Source organism: Zeus faber, assembly GCF_960531495.2.
Source record: "Zeus faber genome assembly, chromosome: 20".
NCBI classification, from domain to species: Eukaryota; Metazoa; Chordata; class Actinopteri; order Zeiformes; family Zeidae; genus Zeus; species Zeus faber.
This window is the reverse complement of record NC_137207.1, coordinates 25,877,345-25,897,203: the sequence shown is the minus strand read 5'-3', so window position 1 is coordinate 25,897,203 and position 19,859 is coordinate 25,877,345. Positions and strand designations below refer to the sequence as shown.

The window sequence follows — 19,859 nt, the reverse complement described above, 5'->3', positions numbered from 1 at the left end:
CCACAAACTGTTATATTTTAAGATCTACTTGTCATATTTATTTTGGTTTGGATTTGATCAAAATTGTATTTAATTGGAATATTCATTGAAGCAGCTGCACTTGTTACTTATTGATCGCAAAACTGTTATTTGATTGTCGTAATATTTATATATTTATTTTTAAAACGGCGTTAACTGCCAGGACTTATTTTATTTTGAATATTCAACACACATACACACACACACACACACACACACACACACACACACACACACACACACACATACACAACTAGACATCGTCTTTGATTTTGTTTATCCTAGTAGTAGGCAGAGATCTTTGATGGCGTGCTCGTCACAAAATCGAAACAATATAAACTAGAGCGGAATATCAAAGTCAAAAATATTGATAGTGACGGTGGGAACCCAATACCCCCCTCCGCCGGGCCCCGGCTGTTCGCTGCTCTGCTTCTGTTTTCCTTTTCTTGCCGAGACGGATTCCAGTCGCATCTAATTCCATCAAAATCAATGGGTCTGATTGAGTATGGATCCTTCCAGGCGGCCGCTCCGCCGACGCGACGGATTACACAGGCGGAGAAGGCAGGCGGCCGACGGGGCAATCATCACGCCTGTTTGCCTCCGGTTGAACCCCAACGCTGGAGCTTGTTCCTCCTTCTCGCGGTTGTTACCGCGTGCCCCTGCTTTTAAAACCTTTTTTTTTTTTTTCCTCCTCTCTCCCTTGTCCTTGCAGATGCCACAATGCCTGTTGCATTAAACATGGCCTGAGAGCCTCTTTGTGTAAACCTCCTTGTCGGTGGCAGCTCTCCTGCAGAAGGCCTTGCTTCCCTTTTCAAGCGCTAATGAGACTCAAGTATCCGAGGAAGGCCGCCCGGGAGACTGACGCCGGCGCTGCCAGGCGAGGCCCCGCTAGAACGCCGGAGGATTCCGCCAGTCGGAAGAGGTAATGACTGTACTTAACCAAACCTTCACGGCTCCAATCTCACCTGTTCTTCTCGCGTCGCGTTGGGGAAAAAAAGAGCCTGGTGAAACGTTGTTTCCGGCCGAGCCCAAACCCGCAATCACCTGGTGCTCCTCGAGCACGGGAATTTTTTCCTCAAGGTTTGTCCGGGAGTAACCTCAGATCTGGCAAACCGTGGCCTGGGCCCGAACGATAAGAAGCCGGCTGTGGGCTGTCACAGCTGCACGAGCCCCCCGCCCACCAAAAAGAAAAAAAACAGCCTCCCTCCTCATCACCCATCAACCCGGCCGTCGCCCCCACGCAACTCCCGGGTTTTCAGCAGTTGCCGCATTCCGTTCCGCTGTGAGCGCTAATTGAGGGGGCGACGGCCGCCACTGGGGAGCGATGGGATCTGCGACGTGCCGGGGGGAGGAACCGAAACCCTTCCGAGAGGACGGACGCCTCACATTTAAAGAGTCCTTTTCCATCCCGGCGGGACGCAAACGCGGCGTAGGATCAGGCGGGACGGGCGCTCGCGCGGCATCGAACGTCTTGGCATTGTGGCCCGCGCCGCAGGAGCTCGGGGGCTTAAAGGAAAATTGAGCCGACCCCACATTTTTCCACGAGGGGTCGCAGGCTCACCGGGGCGGGGGTTTTTCCCGAGGCTTCCGCAAATGTTTCCGACGCAGGGAGCGCACCCTCCATGGCCGTCACGGAGGGCGTCTCCTCATCCGTCGTCTCCGGGTCTCAGAGGACGCGCGCGGGGACGGAGGGAGCCCAGCCGCGGTCCGAACGGGTCCGAACGGGTCCGAACGCGAACGGTGGCTGCGGGCACCGCCCGCGAGGGGGAACCCGCCGAGAGTACAGGGGGCCGCCGCTCCGCCGCCGGGAGCTAATTGCTTTGCTCAGGGGCGGGTCAGCCGCGGTCAGGGAGGACGGGGAGCTTCACCCGCCAGGATCTGAAACACCGAGCTGGTCACACAAACAGCCACGGCTTTGGGTGGAGGAATGAGGTGTCACACCTCTCTGTGAAAGGTGCTGTATTCATAGTGTGATGCGGGTGTGATTTTGGTTATGGAATGGTGGTAAACCATGAGTGAGATACTGAAATGTTGCCTTTGATCATGAAATTATTAATAAACTTTCTTTTTGTCAATTTCCTCCAGCCATGCTTTCTACTTTCCCAAATTCTATTACGTGACAGAATGTTGCTTTCTAACTGCTTATATTCCCTTTCCTTTCGATTATTTTTTGGGGTGACATCATTTATGATTTTTATATGTATAAATGAACCATGTCCCCCCCCCACCCAACGAGTATTAAAAACATCCCATAAAGACTTTGTGGCATTAAACGAATGTGAGTTGTCCACTGACGCCAAACAACCCGACAAATGCATATTATTACATATCGCTAAAAATATTGAATTGATCCAAAAATTGGCCCGATGGACGTTTTGGTGAAATGCTTAAGAATGTGTTTCTGACCTTCCAGCCCGACGCAGCCGTGCACCCGTGCCAGCGCCCCCCCGGCGGCGTTCTCACGAGGAGCTCCCCACCCTCCGCCTCGTCGACTGACATTTCATTCAGCGTTTGTTCCCATAGATAGGAGCTTTATCCCTCCCCCCCCGGGAGCAAGCGGCGGCAGTAAACACTGACCAATAAACAGCCAACGTCTCGGCGGAATACATTTAAACTCCACCGGACAATAAGCATCGGCGCATGAGTGGGAGTCTGACGTGACAGCTTGGCACAAAACACGTGAGAGGAAGCACAAACCGAGACGCTATCGAGCCGCAGAGCGCTCCCCCAGCTAATCTGTGGCGGCCAGGCGGAACGCCGGCGCCGGTAACAAGCCGCGCTGGGAGCGCGCACGTGCTCGGGCCGAAGCGGCGGCAGCGGTTGCGGCGGCGGCGGCAGCCGGCGGAAAGGGCCAAAACCCGAGGCAGCGGAGGGCCTCCTAAGCCCCCCTTGGGCGGGTGGAGAACACTCTGGCTCCTCTCCAGCTCGGTCGCGGCTGCGGGTGGGGCCGTCTGGAGACACTCGGCCGCTTGGAAAAACAGGCCGGGCGCCGCACGTGGGATCAACGCCCGCTCTGCAAATGCTCCCCGGCAGGAGAAGAGAAAGGACGAAGGGACGGAGGGACGTCGTCCTCATCCTCGGCTTCCAGCCTTTCTCTGCCTTCGCCCCCTTTGGGGACGTCTCAAAATTACGGGACGGGAACCGGAACTTGTGTTTGGGTTTACAATTTGAAAGGATCTATTTGTGGAGCAGTTGAAAGGAATGTATGTACTGTCAGTCCAGTAAAGACGAGTCCGCCCTGTGGCTCGATACGCTGCCATTTTGGACGTGTTTAAGTTCATGTAAATGGTCGTCCACAGGGGTCCTCAATCCTCGTTAGGGTTGAATCCACCTACGACCTCCGACTTTGCGCTCTCCGCCGAAGGTCAGAGGGTCCGGAACAATCCCAGCTCAATGCACAGACAACATCTTTGGAACTTGATGCCGCGATGTGAAACAGGCCAAACAGGATCATGTCTCTGACCAAAGAGGCCCAGGGCTGTTTGCCGCTCGCAAACCAACGCTTTGAAGCTCCAAACAATCGAATGAGTGACAGCGAGCGGGACGAGGCGCGGCGTGGAAGCCGGCTGGAGCGCGGCGGATGAGGCCGACGACGACGGTTCCAGAGGCGGGGGCGCGGTTACTCTTCTCATCTTGAAGAGTCTTCCTTCCTGGCTTGAAACGGACGAGTCTCCGGGCCGGCGGAAGAATTTGACCAATACGCAATTTGAGCCTCTCCAATGGGGAAGGTAAAAAACGGCACGGTTGAAGACGGACTGGGTCATGAGTTGAATTTGTGAGGGGGGCAGTGAATTCAAACGTAATACCCGGTTAAACAACACAAACGTTTACTTCCAAACGAGCCCCGGGGCCCGTTCGAGCGTTCCCGGCTTCGGACTGAAATGGGCGCCGATTCCCAGAAAATGACGATGGCTCCCTTCCCAGTCACCTCCCTCTTTAATCCCATCGCCCCCCCCCGGCGGAGCGTAACAGCTGTTTGACAACAATGGACGTCAACGCATTGTCCTTTCTATATAATACGCGTGCAGCTCCCTCCCTGCTCCATGACGTCCAGGGGCCTCAAACCGAACAGGTTTGGTCTCTGGGATCCCATCTGAGGAGGTGTCTACTCTCATCAAGGGGACAACAGTGAAACGAGGATCCAAACAGTCTCCAACGACGCTGACGTCTGGCAAATGAAATAATGATGAAGTTTAACCACACCTGGAGCCTCTGTTAGGACCCTTTGGAGGTCTCCCGGACCCCGCGTTGAGGACCACCGCTCTATGATTTGATAAATGTGGCTGTAATTTGTAGGGCTGCTGAGTATAATTATCAGTCGGAAACCCGTCAGTCGACTGAGATTCTTCGAGGCGAGCGGTCGTTTATTGACATTGTTCTAGGTCGGGTCAGGTGGACGTTCACAAAATGCACAGGAATAACATTTCAATGGGGAATCATTGGACGTGGAACATAGACAGGAACATGGACGTGGAACATGGACGTGGAACATAGACCGGAACATGGACGTGGAACATAGACCGGAACATGGACGTGGAACATAGACCGGAACATGGACGTGGAACATGGACGTGGAACATGGACGTGGAACATAGACCGGAACATGGACGTGGAACATAGACCGGAACATGGACGTGGAACATAGACCGGAACATGGACGTGGAACATAGACCGGAACATGGACGTGGAACATGGACGTGGAACATGGACGTGGAACATGGACGTGGAACATAGACGTGGAACATAGACAGGAACATGGACGTGAAACATGGACGTGGAACATGGACGTGGAACATAGACGTGGACAGGAACATGGTAAATGTCCAGCTAAGCAAACCACTCTGTCGTCCTGGGAAAAACAAGCTCTCCCAAATATTATGAAATATTTAGTGGCGCAAAACGCAGACGCAGTTCACCCGACAGCCTCTAGGGGGGGGCTCCGACTGTTGGTTGCGTTTTGGGATTCAGTGTGAAGCCAGCTTAAAGCTGAACCCCCACAGTCATTGAGCGCAATTTCACTTTTACACCATTGTCTCAAAACTGGGTCCGGCGTCCCAAAGCTGTTTTACTGGACAAATTTGACCCTTATCAGCATTATTAGCGGACATTTTGACGGGCAAGTTTATTATTCATGTTTTTTGGAATTTTTTCTTATCAATTTTACCAGGCTAAAAAAACATAATTACTGGAGCCAAACATCAAGGAAGTGACATCGTGCCGTAAAGCAAGACGTACGTTTCCTCGGCTTCGTACCCGAACACAGAAGTTACACAGTGCGGGAACAGGCGTTCGGGTGGGAATGAAGGAGCCGCCATTCTCCCTGTTTCCCGGTCTGAGTAGCATCGAGATGACTCCGCAGGCGTTCTTTTAAGGCTAAAGGCTTGTGTGGTGTTGCTTTAACACCTTGCTTCCATTGTCCAGGTTGAGTGCAGCTCAGACGCAGAGCAGCGATCCGCCTCAGTCCATCGTCCCTTTTGTTGTTCTGTCCCAAAGCTGGATTGGGAATCCCAGAGCAGAGCAAGACGCTGCCTGGAAACAACGACATCACACTATTTCCACTTTGCACCGCTCTGCACTTAAAGAAAAGAGAGGATGCGAAAAGGGGGACGTGAATAAAGGCGGGGCATTAATGAAAGGGGGGCATTAATGAAAGGGGGGCATTAATATAAAGGGGGGCATTAATATCTGTACATTAGACAGGCAGAGCGCTGTGCAGCGCATGGCATGGTTATTGACAGTGAGCGTGATCACCAGGAGCGAGCCATTCAGCCAGAGAATAGCTGGACTTCTCTCTACATGTGTGTGCAAATGTGTGTGTTTGTGTCAATGTCTGGTGTGTGTGCGTGTGCGTGTGTGTGTGTGTGTGTGTGTGTGTGTGTGTGTGTGTGTGCAAAGATGTATGTTTGTGCTAATGCCTGAGTTTATAAATGTGTGTTTCTATGTGTTTGTATGTTTGTATATTGCAAACAAACACACACTTCTAATGTGGAGGCCCACTGTGAAATCTCAGCCTCGGTGACAGTGTGTGTGTGTGTGTGTGTGTATGTGTGTGTGTGCGTGTGTGTGTGTGAGTGTGAGTGTGCGTGTCTGTGTGTGTGTGTGAGTGTGCGTGTCTGTGTGTGTGTGTGAGTGTGCGTGTCTGTGTGTGTGTGTGAGTGTGCGTGTGTGTGTGTGTGTGTGTGTGTCGTGTGTCATGCCTCCTCTAGCTGGAGGATGTTAATATGCTAATCTGCAGCGTGCTGGCTGTATGTGTCGATCACGTGCGCGTGAGCGTGCACGTTTGGGGGGTAGGATAGTCACGCGAATCATCAAAGGGGACCAGTGTTGAACTACCACTCGCACACACACACACACACACACACACACACACACACACACACACACACACACACACACACACACACACACACACACATCATACACACACACACACACACACACACACACACAGAGACATGCAAGCAGACGCACTGTGCATGTGCATAGACATAGAACACGCATGCAGGCGGCACACACACGGATACTGTACATACACACTCAAACTGACATGCACACACCACTGAAACCCCCAACCCGACACACACAAAACGACATGCACACACACACAACCACACACACACACACACACACAAAGTAAAACCGTCGCCCACACAAAAACACACACGCTGAGACACACAGACACACAGCACATAGGTACACACACACACACACACACACACACACACACACACACACACACACACACACACACACACACACCCTCCCGCACTGCTTGGGGGGTTTCCATTGCATGTGAAGGGGAGGGCAGACTTCCTGGCCCCTGAGATGAGGGGCCATAACCGATTCCCGCGAAGACCCCGGGGGCCGTCAACAAACCGCAGGACCCCACGAAGCACGCCGTCTCCCCGGCTCCCCGTGCACGCCTCGTGCACGGGGAGCCGGCGTGCATGGGGAGCCGGCGTGCACGGGGAGACGGCGCCACGTGCGCCGTTAATAATTCAGTGTCGGTTGAACTCGAAAGCGTAGCTCGGAAAAAAAAATACAAATAAAAGGAGGTACAGGAAGCAGAGGTGACGGCGACGCTTGTTTCTCAAGGATTAAAACATTTTACCAGGCTGCTTGTCTCAGCCATGCTTCTGTTTGTTTGTTTTACCAAACAAGATATAAACTCTACCTTACCAATAATCGACCTTGTCAATAATCTACCTCACCAATAATCTACCTCATCAATAATCTACCTCATCAATAATCGCCCTTGTCAATAATCTAACTCGTCAATAATCTACCTCATCAATAATTTCACTCATCAATAATCTACCTCATCAATAATCTACCTTGTCAATAATCTACCTCGTCAATAATACCTCTAGGGAGGGGAGTAGAGCATTGAGCTGAAGACGGGAGTAGAGCATTGAGCTGAGCAGCACTTCTGCTGCATCGCTCTTCCTTCATTCCGTAACAGCAGTAAGGTAATGAATTATTATAATTATTATTATCATGGTAATTCATCCCATTTTCCTTTCCAGCTCTTTCCTCTCCAGGGTATTTTGGGGAGGGAGGGCGGAGGAGGTATCTTGAATGAGACACTAGTCCATCACAAGGGTCACTACACAAACCAGAGGACCTGGGAGGGGACTGGAAGCCAGGTCTGCAGCCCTTCAAGGCAACAGCACTACACATCGTTTTTTTCAAGTAGTCATTTCCTGGTTATATTTGGTCATCATTAGGTTTATTGTATATTACTAAATCTGTATTGATATTTGTTCTAATGTTTTGGTATATTTTCATTACTGATTTTGTTCATTTTTTTATTGGTGATTCATCTTTGGGTTCATTGTGTCTATTTTTTCTATCTTCCAGTTCATTTTCTGGTGAATGTTTTGTTTTGGTTATTTGTTTATTGGTCATTTTATATTTATTTAGGTTTAGTTTAACCTTTTGGTTTATTGTGTATTTAAGGCATTTCATTGTACATTAGCATTGTTTCAGCTAATTCTCTTTAGGTTCATTTCATATCGACATTTTCATGTGTCTGTTTGTATTCTTATTACTTTCTTATTATTGCCTCATGCTTTACCGCCTGCGCTGAATCCAGCATGTTCAGCCATCTGACTCCTCCATTCTTTTTCAACGTGAACATGAAATGTTGAACAAATTTCAACATTTCACTCACCCTTGAGCAGCGACACCAGGCGGTCAGGTGCCTGAACAGGTGTTTTGAAAAATGAATGAACGGGATTTTTAGGATGAATGGGACCAGGCCCACGTTTCATTGATCGCGATTAATATATAAAATATGTTTCTGGGGCGTGGATATTACATTTTTACATTGGTAAAAAAAAATATAAAATTTAAATCAAGAAACGTCATTTTCCTAATTATAGTAAATACTCACTGGATAATGTCGATGATATCAAAAACCATCTCAAAAAGCTCTCAAAAAGCCTTGTGCGACACATGAGGACGCTGCTGCGGATTGAAAATCCTCCCGACCACCATGCCTCCCCGCCTGGCTCATAGCTGTGTTGCACGCCTTGTACTGAGGGATTCCATCACAATAATCATAAAAATACAACAAGCTGCGATTGCCGACTGCCCTCCTAACTCCAGCACGTTCTGTTAATTTTTCCACGGTTGCCGCGTATTCCCCACGGTGCCGCTGGGAAGGCTTCTCCTCCCTGGTGGGCCAGCGCCCACGGGGTTTCACGCGAGGCTATGTTTATTTATATTTTTTTGTGTTTCTTTCCTCCCCGTGATCAGTCAATTCCCGGGATTTTTAATCGAGGTGCCGAAGCATTTTTCCCTCTGAAAAAAGGTGTTCAGTGAAGCCAGGGGTTTAATGCGCTGTGAGGTCAGTACTACGAAACCCGGTCAGAAACGACCCCAACCAAAGCAAACCCAACCAAAGCGACACGACCCAAATCCAGGCCAAAGTCAGCGTGGAACACATACACAACCTGGCAAAAATACTTCCAACGAGACTTCCCACAAGAGGACATTCTTGTTCCAGCCAGGAACTTAAAGGGGAAATAGACTTTTTTGCTTTTACTTATCATTATTAGGTAAATGCTGATTGCACAATGTAATGGCTTTAAAATAATGACACCATCAGTGTTTGGATTGGTTCCCTATAAGCTAACCCTAAATATCTCGATGCCATACGGACTGCCACCGGGTACCAACTTCCGGGAAAATTAAGGATTGATTTACAGCAAAACGAGTAAATAAAGAGAGTTAGTAAAAGAGTGACTTCTAAAGCACACGGTTAATGCTTGGGGCTTTTATCACAATAAAAACATCTACAATAAAAACACAAAAAATTAAAGCAAACCGTAATTATTGGCTTTGTTTGGAGAAACGGGAACGGGGAGGCACAGCGGATCGCGCAGTGGAGCGGGGATCGAACCTCTTTTTTTTTTAGAAGTGAAATTTCCAGGAAAATAAAAAAATAAACAGCAGGAAAGCAAAGGAAAATCATTCATTCATTCAAATCATCATGTTTCTCACAGAACATGGCAGTGAGGAAAACGTAAAGCCGTCCGGTTGTCGATAGCGACGCAAACAATAAAAACACTTGGAAACAACTTTGAAAAGCTCTCTATTGCCCCTTTAACAGTCAGACAATAAAAACACTTGAACGGGGAGGGGGAAGGGGAGGAGCTGAAAGTTGTCTGTTGCCATTATAACAATCAAACAATAAAAACACTCGGAGGCGCTGGGGAAGGGGAGGAGCTGAAAAGTTGTCTGTTGCCATTATAACAATCAAACAATAAAACAGCAGCAAAAGTAAAGTCTGTGCACAGTAGCTACGAGGGACGGACAGCTCCCCACATTTTTTGGCGTCGATTCAGAATCCTTGTAGTGGAGCCGGTGGAATTTGAAAAGAAGAATGTTTTTATCATACACATAAACAATAATATATATCCTACTGCTTAACAGGCGATGCCTACAAAATTAACTAGTGCCCATGAGCAAAGCCAAGCATCTGAACTGCAAGAGCATACGAGTGCACTGCAGAGTACAAAGAGATGTTGGAACAAACCCATATCCGGATGACATAAATCATTTAAAAATATTTATATTAAACCGTCCTTCCATTGCAGAGTCGAGTTGAGATTCTACTACAGGTTCAAGTCCCAGGAATTGACGCCACGGTGTCGAGAAATCGACTCCATCGCGCCCCCACCCCCACCCACAGTCGCTGCTTTGGAAACACATTTACACCAGACAAACATGCGTTATTGGCACTGACCTTGAAACTCCAGTAGTTTGGTTGTTGCTGAGGGAGAAGAAGAGAAAAGGACAAAGTCAGGAAAGTCAGAAACCCGACGTGATAAGGACTGTTAAGACATTTCCCCGAGCTTAATCTGTCTCGCTGCAACAGCTTAAAGGCCACCTTCAGTATTTATTGCATTTCTCAGCCGGCTAATGTTTTTCCATGTCACTCCCTGACTGATTCAAGCTCCAAAATCTCCAAGTGTTTCCGAGCGGCATACGATCATCCGACCCGGTGTACAATAAAACCTCCTCTTCCACTTCTCCACACAGTTTCCGCCTCTTGGCGAATGAGTGACGACAGCTTTTTGACTCTCCTGAGCAAGTGGTGTAACTACAGGGTAAGGGTCCATTTGACCCATGTCACCATGGGGGAAGTGAAAGTAAATGCGCTAAAGGCAGGAAGTGAAAGTAGTCGGTAGCAGCCTGTAAGGCCTTCAATCGGCCCCCGGGCCGTGTTTCACAGTGAAAGGTCTATTGATAATGTGCTTGTGCTGTGCTGTGCTGGCTCGAGGTAATTGGGGCCCAGGATCAGAGTGGCTGTACAACCCCCATCCCCACACTCACTTAGGAGAGAGGAGCCCTTGACATGACACATGTCCTTCTGCTCCTGGGCCCCAATTACCTAGACCCAGGACAGGTGTGGCTGCTCAAACCACACCATCCCCACACCACAGTGCTTTAATGGTAATGTACTTTACAGGGTTCTGGGGATGCTTACACATACTGTATGGGACACTGTTGCTAAACCACCAGCCTAAAATAGGATGTCAGAGAAGATCCCTGTAATAACAATCTGGTACCAACAGCCCAATCAAATTGTCAAATTTGCTTTTTGACACGTCAGATGTCTCCTGTGGGGGAAAAAACGGATTACATGTCAGTCATGATGTCCTAATCATCCCACACTAACAGTCTGTGCTGCTCACTAAATATTAATGGATTGGATTAGCAAGCAATATTGGCTGACAGCAGCAAAAAGTGCTTTGAGTGCATCCAAAGTTTAATTGAAAGTTACGGAAGTTAAATAACTACAAGTAAATAAGAAGCGAGGTAAACAGAGCAAATATATGAAGAAATACAGCTTGACAGAGACTGACAGATAGATGGGCTGTCATAGTTAGAAGAGATGGATAGACGTGTGGTCAAACGTTCTGCAAACCAGGCTTGCTCTGAAAATGACGGCGCTAATTGCTGTGATGGTGGCCAGATTAACTTCCGTTGTCCTTCGCTGCCATCATAATAGGCCTTTAATTGCTTGTAATTGCTTCTCGGCAATTAATCAAATGTTTACAGTGACTTCACACACGCTGATGATGATGTACTCCCAAGCAGCATCCCAAATCCCACCCTGAGCTCCCTCTCCCTCCCGCCCTCCCTCTTGCTTTCTGTCTATGTGTCAGTCCGTATCTCTAGAAGAGTTAAATAGCTTGCACCCAGGAGAGGGATTAAAGAAATATGCACACACTGGATTAAGTAGCCCGACACCGCAACTCCATCTGGGTGGCAGCCAACGCTGAGGCCAAAGTTCCTAAGATTCATTGGGATTCAGCGATGGGAGCCTGGTGCGACGTGGTGATACAGGCAATAACATTAGGACCTGCCCTGCCCCACACCCAGGCCCCTGTTATCTAATCATCACAGCTACAACACCATTACTGATACTTGAGTGTTACTCAATACGGAGTACTTCATGCAGGGGCTTGAATTCTTGGAAAGCACCGCTTTTGGCAACCGGTCTGGCATTCCCTTTGTCGTTTGCGTAGGCGCCTGTGTCGACAAAGATCGCCGGCAAATCTGGGTCGATCTGAGTCATTTATGGGACGAGCCATGACATATCTGGGCATTTTAGGCACCCTTGGCTCGATGGAAACTTGAGTTTGGAATCAGAACCGGGGCCGGGAAAGACAAGAAGTGAATATCGCAGCCCTTGACTAAAACTGTGTTGGCTGCATGAAAAGAACTTTGTTCACTTTATCTTCCTCTCATGCGGACAAAGTTATTGTCCTGCCAGCCAGAGAGCCGCATTATGTGGGGAAAAAGTAGGTTGCCATAACAACGACAGGGTGGGAGGGGGGTCCTTTGAATGCGGGCCTGTAAATCCCTTTGAGTGTGTAACTGTGATAAAGGGCTACACAGCTAAATTAGACTTGACTTGACATTTAGTATGGGAATCAAGGTGACTGTGCGCAAGCTTTTGGGGACGAATCTGGGGTGAAATCGACCGGCGATGGCCAATGTGGACGAGTGACTCAGCAGATGATAAAGAGGGCAGTAGGTAAATGCAACTGACGAGGTTGGCGTGGTGAATGTGGACAGAATAACAGAAACGGCTGCGATGACCGCAAAACAAAATAGGTAATCATTGAGCCATTTCATCAAGGTTATACACAGACGACACCGCGGAATGCTCAGTTAAATGATGCAGCCGAAATCCCAACTCTGCTGCCAACATCAGGGGCGCTAATCCCACCAAAAATATATTACATTATGTTACATACCGCCTTTGTCCCTCTCAAAAATGACGATTAATGATTGGCCTTAGAAATCTGCGCAGTGGAAAACGCTGCTCGATTCACATCTTGGATTTGTTCTGGTTTTGTTATTACCCTCTCCTCAGGTACATGAAGTATGCACTGTGTACTATTGAATGTGATGTTTTGTTTGACCTTTCACTTAATTCTACAGTAAATTTGGGGGCGGAATGGGGTAAATCCTCCCAAGGGTGCCATGGTCATACCTTAGAGGGTACTGCCAGTGTCATTGTACCCCTGAAAAGGCAGAATGCTGTACTTTATTTTCCAAAATAAATTTGCTGTTTGATCGCTTACATTTATTTGAATGCAAAGTTCTGACCCCCTAAATTTCCACCAAACATCAAGTAGGAAACCCGAGACCGGCTCGTCCGAGGGGATTGCAAATTCCGGAGCCAGCGGCCCGTGGGTGACTCTGCCCCAGATTTTGGAGCTCAGCGTGGCCTTCGGGGGCTGGCGTCCAAGCTGGCACGGCCGCACCTGATCCATTGTTAGCGGCCTCAGAAAGTCCCTGCCGCAGCAACACCACAAATGAGCTGCTTGTTCTTATTTGGCCGTGCCAAAAAATTAAAATAAACCCTACATGCCAAGTGTTGGCACAGCATGGCAACAGAAATCCATGCGCGATAGCTGCTATTTGGTCCTTATTTATTGTTTGTGTACCAGCGTCAGCTGTCGGAGTGGTGTTTATTGTCCTAATGTTGGAGGCAATTACCTGGGTTTTCAGTAAGCTTATAGGCTGGTCCCCTCGCTTGTAACAACACCCGATCTCTGCGTAATAGCCTTCTGGTTGTGTACGGTACCTTTTAAAGCAGAACAATGTACAAGCGACTGTTAAACTTATCTTTCGAATGTGAAATGAAAGGAGCGACTCTGCATGGACCAGCCTGCGGAAAGATTTAAAGGGTTAGTACACTGTATGGCAAGGCTAAGGTTTTGACTAACGCAAGTACTCGGCAAAAGAAAAATCCAAACGAGATGAATTTGATTGCTGATAAGTCAATACGTCTAAAATGGTTGCCCTACGTTTTTAATGGCTGTTCTGCTTCACCGCCACAGAAGCCATCTCCTGTATCTTATATCAGTTCTCACTCTTGCAAGAGTGGTAAAACATGAACCCCAACGATAACATCGGTTGTCATTAAATTGTTGACATTTAGGCGGGAAGATAGACTTTTCTTCCGTTTCTGGTTCATCATGGCCGACTGCGTTTTCAGCCTAACCACTCGCCAACCCCGAACGTGTCCTTGTAATTGCTGCTACGTCCAGCAAACATTGCTGTGAACAAGGGATTAGCCGCTGCTCGCTAATCGCCCAATGAACCAGCAGTCTCAGAAGATAATAATAGATAATAGATAATACCACTTCTGTCATTCTAACGGAATATTTAGTCCTATCAGGATTTGGTAGCAAAACATTTATTTGGAATTTATTACTTGTACAATTTTTCTCACATACACCCTGAAAGCTCTGTTGCGTACCGCATGGCGCCCCTGTACCCCCATATGAGCACCACGGCCATAGATTAGACCAAACTCATGTCTGTAAAAATTAAGGCCATACCCGACAAATTTTGTCAGTCTCATCGGATTTGGCAGTTCAACACGAAGATTCGACAATTCGGCAGCATCACTTTATTTAAGCGAATGACAGTTTTCCGAGGTTGCCGCGAACACAGCACCGCTTCGGAAAAGAATTACAATTTTCCGAGTTCCCATGAACGCAGCATCGCTTCCTGCTTGGGAGCGCCTTCAACCGGAGGGCCGCGTCCGCGTCTAACGTAATATCAGAGAACGGGTCCGTCATTCTCCTTATTTGTAATTCCTCATTGGAATGTTGTCATTTCTGTGAGCTTGCTTCTGTTCTACCCTGCTGTGGTAGCGCACGCCGACTGGCAAAAAAACAATAACAGCCACCGCTCCACTGGAGGAATCTCCCTCGACTGACAGGTCTCCGGCGGATACTTTCGGGGGGCAGCCCTTATAGAAATAGAAAAGTAAAATCCCGTTTCAAGAGGAAAATAAAATAAAAAGCTTTTCGAGCTCCACTTCAGTGTTTTAAAAGAAGCCTGAAGGTCCTTCTGACCTGGTACGTACTCTTTTATTCATCTTTCTGTAATAAAAACACCTCTCTCCAAATTCCGGTATTTCCGCACCTTGCGGTGCCATGTGCACGGCGACCCTGTTCTGAGAGTATTTGCTTCCTCTTGACCTGCCTGAAGCGCCTGCTTCCCTCCATCCGTCGTCGCCAGCCTGTTGCAATGAGCTGAACTGGTGCAGCAACTTCAGAGACGGAGAATCCCGCACGGGGTCCTCCCTGACGGAGACGCTAACCCCAACGCTGTGACACCATGTCTGCGTCCTTCAACCCAACGCCCTTAACCGTGCACTTAGCACAACGCACTTAGCGATGAATATTATTCATCGCTAAGTAACAAGGTGTTTACTTGTAATTAAAATGTAATATTTTAATCAAATCCTGTTTTAACATCGATTTTTTCTATAGTTTGCCGGCAAACAGTGTCATTAAGCAAATTGGCTGCAAATGAGCCTGAATCATAAGTTTGCTTTAAATTTGGAGGTTTGCTAAAGTCCCATCGCCTTGTGAATCACCTCCCCCATCCACCGCTACACGTGATTTTCGGCAGAACAGAATGTTTGATAAATAATCGAGGTGCTCCTCAAATCGCAGCCACCGCGCGCAAGGAAAGGAACGGAACGGAGCCTTGTCCGGACGAGAAGTCTCGTCTCGTCTCAATCGCCTCGGGTCACTCCAGTCAACCAGAGTCGGGAGAGGTGAACCAATCAGCCGTCCCCATCTCCACCGGTATCACCTCCCACCTCCACCAGTATCACCCCTGTTGGAGAAACCTCACCCCATGGTCGGTGAGGTTAATCTGCCCGCTGCACGGAAACAAACTGGGAGCGTTGGAGATATTTATTCCGCAGAATAAACAGAAAGGCACGGACCTGATCGGAACGCTGAAGGAAAAGACTTGAGTTTATATGCGGGGAAAAGGTTTTGCCCCGTTTCTGAGACGAGCCCTGTGATTGGCCGTTGCCTTCGGCGACGTCAAGAGAGACGTCAAACAGGATCATGAAGAGAAAGCAAACGTTGAGCGTTGACACAAAGGAGCCAGAAAAGCAGAGAAAACAAGTCAGAGAGAGTGAGAGCTGTGTTCAGGATGTAGGATGGGATGCAGAGGAGTGGGAGAGCTCTCCAAACAAACACCTTCCTCTAGCGCGGACACGTCACTTGGTTGGAAAGCAGCGTCCTTCACCAGCGCCGACCCTCCGCCTTCCACCTCTGCTCCACCAGTACCAGCCCCCACTTCCATCTCTCCCCCAGTATCAGCCCCAACTTCTCCCCCACTTCCACCAGTATCAGCCCCCACTTCCACACCATCTGCACCAGTATCAGCCCCCACTTCCACCTCTGCTCCACCAGCATCGGCCCCGCCTTCCATCTCTCCACCAGTATCAGCCCCCACTTCCACCCCACCTCCACCAGTATCAGCGCCAACTTCCACCAGTATCAGCCCCACTTTCACCCTACCTCCACCAGTATCAGCGCCTACTTCCACCAGTATCAGCCTCCACTTTCACCCTACCCCCACCAGTATCAGCGCCTACTTCCACCAGTATCAGCCCCCATGTTCACCCCATTTCCTGTAATAACTGGTCCCACTCCCACACCATCTCCACCAGTACCAGCCCCCACTTCCACCTCTGCTCCACCAGTATCAGCCCCCCAGCTCCACCAGTATCAGCTCACATCTCTACCAGACCTCCAGCAGTATCCGGTGCCACGTCCACCAGTATCAGCTACCACCTCCACCCCACCTCCACCAATTGCAGGATCTATGTTCCATCCAGTTCTGTTTCATCATTCCATGGACTGGGAAGGCCCAGCTGCGACCAGTCCAGACACTGTTCCACAGCGATGTCCACGTCGTCCTGAACGACTCTGTGTCAACCGCGACACTGAGATGATCAGCACCGAGAAGAGAAGCCTTCCAGGGTCTTTAATCCCGGCTGCAAAAAAAACCCCAAAACCCCCACGTCAGCCCCGTCAGCGGGAGGCTCCAGCAGCGATGACCCCGCCACAGCAGCCTGTCAAGCCCAGCACACACCTGCAGCTCCCACGTTAAACCACGCCCTCTCCGTCACCAGTACCTACTCCACGTCCGGCGCCTTGTGTCTTTCACGCGGCGCTGTCGTGTGCGAACCGCGCTCTGTCGAGCCAAAGGAATTGTACCGCACAACGTGCGACGCCGATAAAGTTTTAAATCGAACTGGATTTAAATACGTCAGTGACAAAGAGCAGGGCAGCGTCGGTCGCCCGGGAGATAAAAACACCCCAAAAAAAAACAACAATTACTCTCTGCAATATTTAGCAATCGCTCAAGCGGCAGAAATCCCACGACGTGAGGACACGGATGGATGGAGCTTCGAGAAACTGGAGGCAAGACAGAGAGACAGACAGAGAGAGAGAGAGAGACAGACAGGGATGGGGAGCGAGAGAGAGAGAGAGAGAGACAGACAGGGATGGAGAGAGAGAGAGCAGACAGAGAGAGAGAGAGAGAGAGAGAGAGACAGACAGGGATGGAGAGAGAGAGAGCAGACAGAGAGAGAGAGAGAGAGAGAGAGAGACAGACAGAGAGAGACAGGCAGAGAGACAGGCAGACAGACAGAGAGAGTGAGAGAGAGACAGATGGAGCGAGAGTGAGAGAGAGACAGAGAGAAACACGCATGCCTGTCCTGCATGCAGCCATTTTCACGTCCATCCTTCCTCCACTGCCTCCCTGCGCTATGCACACACACACACACACACACACACACACACACACACACACACACACACACACACACATGTACACACACACACACACACACACACACACACACACACACACACACACACACACACACGTACACACACACACACACACACACACACACACACACACACTAAGAAACAGCAGCACTGGTTGAGACCTGGGGCATGGGGGTAAACACCTGTACACTGCTGCACCACCCCATCTTCAACCAACCTCCACCCTGCTGGACCCCCCCCCCCCCCACCCGACTCCAAGCACCACCCTGGTGGCCCACCTCGGATCCACCCCCCACCCTGCTAGACAACCCCCACCCCGCTGAACAACCGCAGCTCCAACCTTCCCCCTGCTGGATCACCTTAGCTCCAACCTCCATCATGCTGGATCACCCAACCGCCAACCTCCACCCTACTGGTCCACCTCAGCTCTGACCTCACACCACCTTGCTGGACCACGCCACCTTCAGCCCCCACCTTTCTGGACCACCCCACATCCGACCAATCCCACCCTGCTGGACCACCCCAGCGCCAACCTCCACCCTGATGACCCACCCCAGCTCCAACCAACCCCAGCCTGCTGGACCACCCCAGCTCTCTGCTAGACTGGCCAATCCCACCTCCAACCCTATCCTGATGGATCACCCTACCGTCAACCCCACCTTACTGGACCACCCCACTCCGATGCCAACCTGCTGGACCACCCCACCTCCAACCCAACTGGACCACCCCACCTCCAACCCATCCCGATGGACCACCGTACCTTCAACCCCAGCCTAATGGACCACACCACCTCCAGCCAACCCCATCTTGCTGGACCACCCTACCTTCAACCCCACCCTGGTGGACCACCCCATCTCCATGCCATACACACACACACACACACACACAAATATATAAGTTCTCATCCACTCAGCTTTACCTGAGCCAATCTTCAACTTGACACCTAATGCAACACACACACACACACACACACACACACACACACACACACACACACACACACACACACACACACACACACACACATGTGAGAAAAGTCAGAGACACACACACACACAAACAGCTGATCTTATACATCATTCACTCCCTCTCCCTCCACCCATCCATCGCTCCATCCATCTCTCTCTCTCATGCGCCAGTCGACATCCTCTCCTCCACCACACACACGGAAACACCGACACCGACTGATGGGTCATTTTTTTTTGGGGAGCGTTACCGTGGCTACTCCGCGAGCCCGCCGGCCGGGCGGTGCGTCCTCCCGCTGCGTGGCGCGCCACCCTCCTCTTCCTCCCCCCTCTCCATTTTCTCTCACTGCGGCTCTGTCGCTCTCCCTCCCTCCCTCCCTCCCTCTCTTCGCTTCTCTCCACCAGCCCTGAGGAGCCGCTACAGCCCCCGCTCTGTCTTCCTCCTCCTCCTCCTCTTCTTCTTCTTCTTCTTCTCCTTCTTCTTCTTCTTCTTCTTCTTCTTCTCTTCCTCCTCGCCGGTGCCGGTAGTAGCGTCTAGCAGGCGGTTAGCGTCTCGCCCTCCGAAAAAGCGCCCCTCCCGTCACCCACAACCTCTCTCTCTCTCTCTCTCTTCTCCTCCGTCGACTCTTTCCGCCGCCAAAAATGCAGCGGGCTTCTGTGTCGATCCCTCTCTCCCTCCCTCCCTGTCTCTCTCTCTCTCTCTCTCTCTCTCCAGCACCATATGATATCACTCAGTTGCCTTATATGGGGGACGGTGGGTTGCCATGACGATGGCAGACTCCACCTGTTTCTTCCTCGCCGCTGCTCTCGGTCGCCCCTCGCGCTCTCTCCCTCCCTCTCATCCGTCTTCCTGCTCTGCCTGTCTCTCCATCTCTGGTGTCCTGCTGTCTCACCCTGTCCGTCTTCTGGGTTTTGCTGGGTTTTCTCTCTCTCTCTCTCCGTCTCCGTCCCTCCACCTTTGTCTCCCTCCGCCTCTCAGCTCCCCCGTCCTCCCCCTGTCTCCCCCCCGTCCCCCTGTTCTCTCCCGCGTCTCGGTTTTCTTGTCCTTCGTCTTCATCCGTCCCTCCGTTCTCTCCATCTCTCACTTTTCTTGTCCTCTGTCTCTCCATCGCGCCCCCCTCCACCAACCCTCCACCAACCCTTCTCCAACTCTCCACCAACCCTCCTCCAACCCTTCTCCAACCCTCCACCAACCCTCCTCCAACCCTTCTCCAACCCTCCACCAACCCTC

General features: G+C 50.2%; 1 protein-coding gene across 1 annotated transcript in view; it reads right to left on the bottom strand.

Moving 5' to 3' along the window:
• Nucleotides 1-19,859, bottom strand: part of srcin1b (SRC kinase signaling inhibitor 1b) — a gene marked incomplete at its 3' end in the record, with an annotated part of 61,023 nt that overhangs the window by 38,030 nt on the left and 3,134 nt on the right. The window contains exon 2 of the mRNA XM_080020849.1: nucleotides 10,271-10,297. Within this exon, the coding sequence (XP_079876975.1) occupies nucleotides 10,271-10,297 (27 nt within the window). The remainder of the gene's footprint in view (nucleotides 1-10,270; nucleotides 10,298-19,859) is intronic.